Source organism: Electrona antarctica, assembly GCF_951216825.1.
Source record: "Electrona antarctica genome assembly, chromosome: 3".
NCBI lineage: Eukaryota > Metazoa > Chordata > Actinopteri > Myctophiformes > Myctophidae > Electrona > Electrona antarctica.
This window is the reverse complement of record NC_136808.1, coordinates 18,105,396-18,111,733: the sequence shown is the minus strand read 5'-3', so window position 1 is coordinate 18,111,733 and position 6,338 is coordinate 18,105,396. Positions and strand designations below refer to the sequence as shown.

The following is a 6,338-nucleotide window of genomic DNA, read 5'->3' as shown; positions in this document are numbered from 1 at the left end:
TGAACCATCAGACTGAGATCTGCCTGAGACGTGCTGCTCTGCTCAGCATCAGCGGACATCGGAAAGGAACACCGAGAGAGAAGCTGGGGAATACGAGGGGCTGTGTGCAGAGGATGAACAGGCTATGTGGGCTCTGTCGCTGTGATCGCTGTCACCAGACCCCACGGCCACTCGTGCTGTCACCGTCGCAGGCCGTTGGCCTCACTCTTGGAAGGGACCAGCTGTCAGGGCAATAGATACATTATGAGCTCCAAGCACTCCTCCGACTGGATCCCCTACAGGTACTGTAGCTCTTTCCTAGAGCAAAGGAAGGGACAGACTGTATATATATATACACACACACACACACACACACACACACACACACACACACACACACACACACACACACACACACACACACACACACACATAATGTATACAGTATATACAATAGAATAGTGGGAAATACATATTCAATAGATTGACAGGTACTATTTGGGATTATTTTATGTCAGGATTTGATTCAAATGGAATGATTACTAATGACTATCATGTTGTCATTGGTGTTCCCATGGTATAATTAGAAATACTTGAGATATGCTGAAATAGAGCACTTCACCTCTACTTCACAGATACATACTGTTTTGCATAATTTAACTCAGTCGTCCACAATCACATTGGGATAGTTTGTGTGTGCACCCGTCCATGCGTGTGTGCAAAACTGTGCATGTGTTTATGCATGTGCACATAATGTGTGAATAACATTTAGCCCTTGCATCTATCTTATTGGCAATTCAGTCTGTTGCTGATCTGTTTCCTCTGACTGAAACCTCATTGACTCCACAAGCTCTTGGTTGCTATAAGTGACATGAAATAATTGTCTGTCCATCACTGTTTTCAGTGAGATATTGTATCAGAGTGGATCGATCTCACTGGATCGAATTGCTGTATGAACATTGTAATGCTGACATTGTCTCATGTATTTATCTCAGTATCTCATTTCCGTGTATACCAATTTTTACTTTCATCTTTCATGTTTTCTTTCCCTCAGCGGGGGAGTAAACAGCAAGCAGCAGCATCATTTATGACATGATCATGCTACACTTTCCAAACCTGCGTCTTTGGCAATTTTTTCCCCTCCTCTTCATTCTAGACCCACAGCATGGATGGTCTCCTAGAGCAATAAAGCAGCTCTTCCCATCCCATGGAAGCTGCCATGAAAAATGTATGGCCCTCTGTGCAAGGCTGTGAGTTAGAGACACAGCTGCACTGTGTAGCGCTAGCCCATCTCATTAGACACCACCAGACCACCCCCGTTTCTCAATCCCCCAACCTTGTTGAGCCAGACCAGTCTATCATAATGACTGAGGTCACAGCCTTGTAAACACTGCACTTAGTTACACTTGGTGCATCCATTCTCCCTGATTATATATAACGTACACCTGCTGAACTGCACACTCAAAAGTAGAAAAGAATACAGTACAGTATAGCTCTGATGCACACGAAACAGCACTTGCTGTTTTATCAACATACAGTAATGGTCTCTCTCTTTCTCTCTCTCTCACGCACGTCCACACGCGCACGCACACACACACACACACACACACACACACACACACACACACACACACACACACACTCACACACACACACACACAGTCACACACACACACACACACACACACACACACACACACACACACACACACACACACACACACACACACAACTTAAGTTTTTAAGTGTTACATACATAGCTCTATATTCAAATAAACAAGTGAAATCGGACGTGTAGTGATGAAACAAATAAACAAGCATGAAACTGACAGTGGAACACAAGCTTTTTTGTGGTTCTCTCTCCTGATCGGATGAAATTTGTAACCCACTTGAAAATGTGCTTTCTATTTACTGGAGAGACGGAGAGACCCCTGTTACTGTTAGCAACTCTCTATAGCATTAATTACTATTAGAATTTAACTTTTTAACAATACGCTTTTTATTTTAAACAAAATATATCACTTTCAGCACCTTTTTAAAGTTATATGTTGGTGACACTGTACACCAACCATCAATCATGTGGCTGCTCGGTTAGAACAACTGCAGCACTGCATTATTGTAGGTCACAATTTAGTGCTGTACTGTACATTTTCATGTGAAGGATGCATTATGCACTACTGTATGTATTTGGCCATGGACCTCCATCTGAAAATATCCCCCCCCCCTAAAATGTTCTACACTTTTCAATTATTTTCAGAATTCTTCTGAAAATCGCAGGTCTACAAGCACACAACACATATTGCATTGCGACGAGTTGTGAACTTGTAGAGCTAACCCCTCAAGTACTCCTGGGGGTTCCCGGACGCTACTTTGAGAACCACAGAGCTAAATCAATATATATCAGAAGTTTGTAATACAAGAGATCTCTCCCCATGACCGCAACCACAAACAGAGAGAGGACCGTATTGTGCAAAAGAAATACAGCAAATCTTTCCAGCAATGTGATGATAACATGAAAACATCAGAATATTAACAGTATTATGGCAAAATAAATATTATCCTAATGTCTTGTTACACAGACATGGGTAGGGCTGTATCGCTGGAAGGTATGCACGATTAATAAGTCATATCAGTATCGGCAATATAGAGCTTAATGCAACATTGGCATTGAACAGATATCAAAATAATAGCCAATTTTTAGCCAATAATTTATTTGATAATATTTATGTTTAAGCTGAAAATGCTTTTTGTCATGGCCAAGGCAGCAGTTTCAATCAGTGTTTTCTAGGGATGTTTTCTGCACAAAATCTCTAGGAACAGTAGCAAAAATCGATCTCATGGTGGCGCTATAACTGGCCAATTTGGAAGATTCTTCCTTGGCCTACTGGAAGTGTGCGTGCAAAGTTTCCTGCAGATCGGTCCAGCACTGCTTGTAGCATGTCGCGCAAAGTGGTCTCCTCCCGAAAACATTGGAAGCCAATTGTAGTCCAAAAAATCACACCCGTGTGACCTGAGTGGTGCAACTCAGTGTGGAACTTCCAGAACCACAGTATGCCGGCCAGGGTGCCGGCCCGGTTCCGGCGAGCCGCCCCGCATCCGAAACTGTCGAGAAATGACAGAGTTACTGTGTGTGGGTCCCCAAGGGGTCACTGTACTGTACTGTACTGTACTGTACTGTACTGTACTGTACTGTACTGTACTGTACTGTACTGTACTGTACTGTACTGTACTGTACTGTACTGTCACACCCAAAATCATACAGTTAATATGTGTGTGTGTTTGGCTGCGCAACAGTGACACTTGGTGGTGAAAACCAACCAAGCACTATTTTCTTGCTCGGACGGACCAGCCAGCCAGCCAGGGACGGACCCAGCCAGGGACACACATAGCTCCACAATGGAGTGGCTGCACCACTCATCCTCAGATTCGTGCAAAGTTTCAGAGAAATCGGATGATGTATTCATGATGTGTGGCATTTTGTGTGATGATAATGTGTACCAATTTGCAAAGAAAATGCAATATGGCGGAAAAGTTGTCAGGAGTTCCATAATGATCTAAGAAGGAATCCAGGGGAAAAGGGATTTCGATGACCTATGGTTCAAGAGTTATAGACCAAAACATGAATTTTCGGCCACCATGAGGCTGTTTAAAAAAATGTAGGATGTAATTTCTTCCATGGCCTAGTGGGAATGTGCATGCACAGTTTCATGGCACTCGGTTCATGATTTGAGTAATTTTGTTCAAAAAGGGCCAGATCTGTCTTTGTCGAGCATCTAGATTCAAGATTCAAGAATTTATTTGCCATGTCAACAAGTTGATAGGAATTTGTCTTGGTTCATACTCAACATATACAGACAACCATAGATACAAAAACAAAAAGGACAATACAATACAAAAACCAGCAGCATAGGGAATTACATTCAGTTTTTAAAGTGAATGTAAGGTATATACAAACACAATCGGCCCGTGTTGGAGGAGGGAAGCCGGGCGGAGAGGGTGTTTCTGCATGCATCATGGACGGCACTTGTCAGCAGGTAGTGTTGGGCCGGAAGAGTAGAATGAAGGTTACGTCCTCCCGGTGTTTATCAGTAGGCCCAATAAATCAGATAATAGGAATGCCGTGTTTTTTAGAAGTCTGCATCTTCATCCAGAATCACATTTACTGTATAATAACAGGTGTAGGGTAAACCCTACTGTAAACCTGTAGTGTAAGGTGGATATCAGCAGCCTACCGGTCGATTTGACCACAATGCAATTATTCGGATATCGACCAATACGGTAATTCAGTATCGGGCATTCCTACTAGAAGCTATACCGAATATGAAGATACTGTATACTGTCATGGATCCATGCAAAGATATGGATTTTTACTAACCATCATCAATGATGTACACTTTTGCAAACATTAACAATATAATGTATATTTTTAAGTTTATTAAGTATTAAAAAGTAAAGGAAAACAGACCATGATAGACAAGATAAAGACAAAAAAACATCTGTCATATCATATTACATTGTACATTTTACTCTACTGTTATACTGTCAAAAGTCTGAAAGAATATTGTGATATGATATGTTGGGCATATCTGCCAGCCCTAAAACGAGTCTCTTGACAATAATGAGGTGGTTGACCTCCAAGGCAACAGTTCTGTGTCATTCTGACACAGGCTGATGCTTATTCTTACACTTGATTACACTGATTGCAGATGTTGAGTGCTTTGTTTGTCTGTGCGCTTGACTAAGAGTGGGAGGTAAAATGTGTTTTTTATTATACCTATTAGTCACTTACAGTATGTCAAACTAGAATAGGCTCTGCAGATATTCCAAGCTGGAACCATCTAAGGACAGATACAGTATACTGTACAATAGACAAGCCATTCACCAATTGTCCATAATAGCTATCAGACTGTCTGGGTCACATCACCCTGTTACACAGTTCCAAGGTGTAAAAGGATGAGAGATTGCCATGCATGCGTTGTCCATCTCTTTTCATCAGCGGTAGACAAAGTACTCAACCCCAGTAATTGGTAAATGGTGCATTTTTATAGCGTCTCTATCGAGGCGCTTTACAATGTGCATTACACTGACCGAAGGTGGAGAAAAGCATGCAAGGCACCAACCTTGAACCTTCTCATGGGAACAATTAGGGGTGTCTTGCTCAAGGACACTTCAGCATTAACTCTGGGGGAGCTCAGGATTGACCATGGAACCTTCCGGTTCCCAAGCGGCCACTCTACCTCCTAGAAGTATTGATGCTCTGTCTGGTCAAATATTACTCAACAACAAGTGAAGGTTTCTCAGTCAAATTTGTACATGAGTTAAAGTACTGGTGAACGCTGATTAAAAAATACTTAAGTATTCAAAAGTACCAATTACAAAGCACTTTTTCCCCTTTTTTTTTTCTTTTTAATATCAATGCATTGATGTATTGAAAATTTCATTTCCCCCAAAAACTAAGATTTTCCAGAAATATCAATAATAGTGAAAACTAGCTCACATCTAGCTCACATCATGCTGTGGTGTGGCACTTTGTGAGCTTGTAGATCTGCTATTTTCATATGGCTTAATTGAGTAATTCCTTGTACCTTTTCCCTGGCTATAATGTAGTGAAGCCAAAAGTCCCGCTCTCTTTCTCCAATACAATTCTTCCCCCAGCAGCAGAACTATGGTGAGCACAAGGCCTAATATATTATTTGTATTATTATTTATAGAGTACCACTTAAACAGACATTTAAAACCAAAGTATTACTTCCAAAACAATGCATCCCCATGGAGCAGGCTTTTTGTGGCATCACCTGAGGCTGTTACATCAATAGTTGTAATGAAGAAATCCATCCAAATGAAAAGCTTTCCTTTGACATTAAACGATCAATGATTTAGCATGAGCAAACCTTAGTACGTCCATCAAGTTGTACGAAAGTAAGCATTTGACTTTCCTCCCCTTGATGAAGCCCAGGAATATTTTGTAAACAACAAGCATGGCATCTCTTCTAAACGAATAATTTAATTTACATATAACCTTGGATGTGGAGTGCTTGAGGCCTGAAGCCAGTTTTGGAGGTTGTGGATCCTGCTAAAATGATTAATTGCAAGTCTTAGCGTAGGAATTAGAGACAAGAGACAACTATTTTCCATCAACTCAGTCTTCTGATGGGTCTTGTTTGTGTCGACATGATTCTTCATTAACCACACCAGCAAGTGGTGCTATTGAGAATAGCTACCACTACAACCTGTGTGTGAAATACGTTGAATTATATAGTTGTTGTGAGGCCATTTCATTCAGGAGTTTGACCAGATGAAGATGCTACATTAAAACAGGCTCAAGAAATCGTCAGTGATGTTACCCATGTTTTAAATGG

The 6,338-nt window shown here is 41.2% G+C and overlaps 1 protein-coding gene across 1 annotated transcript in view; it reads left to right on the top strand.

The window, feature by feature from the left end:
• Positions 1-243: 243 nt before the first annotated feature.
• The window catches only part of tub (TUB bipartite transcription factor), a gene marked incomplete at both ends in the record, with an annotated part of 39,486 nt that continues 33,391 nt past the window's right edge, over positions 244-6,338 (top strand). The window contains one exon of the mRNA XM_079496173.1: positions 244-281. Within this exon, the coding sequence (XP_079352299.1) occupies positions 244-281 (38 nt within the window). The remainder of the gene's footprint in view (positions 282-6,338) is intronic.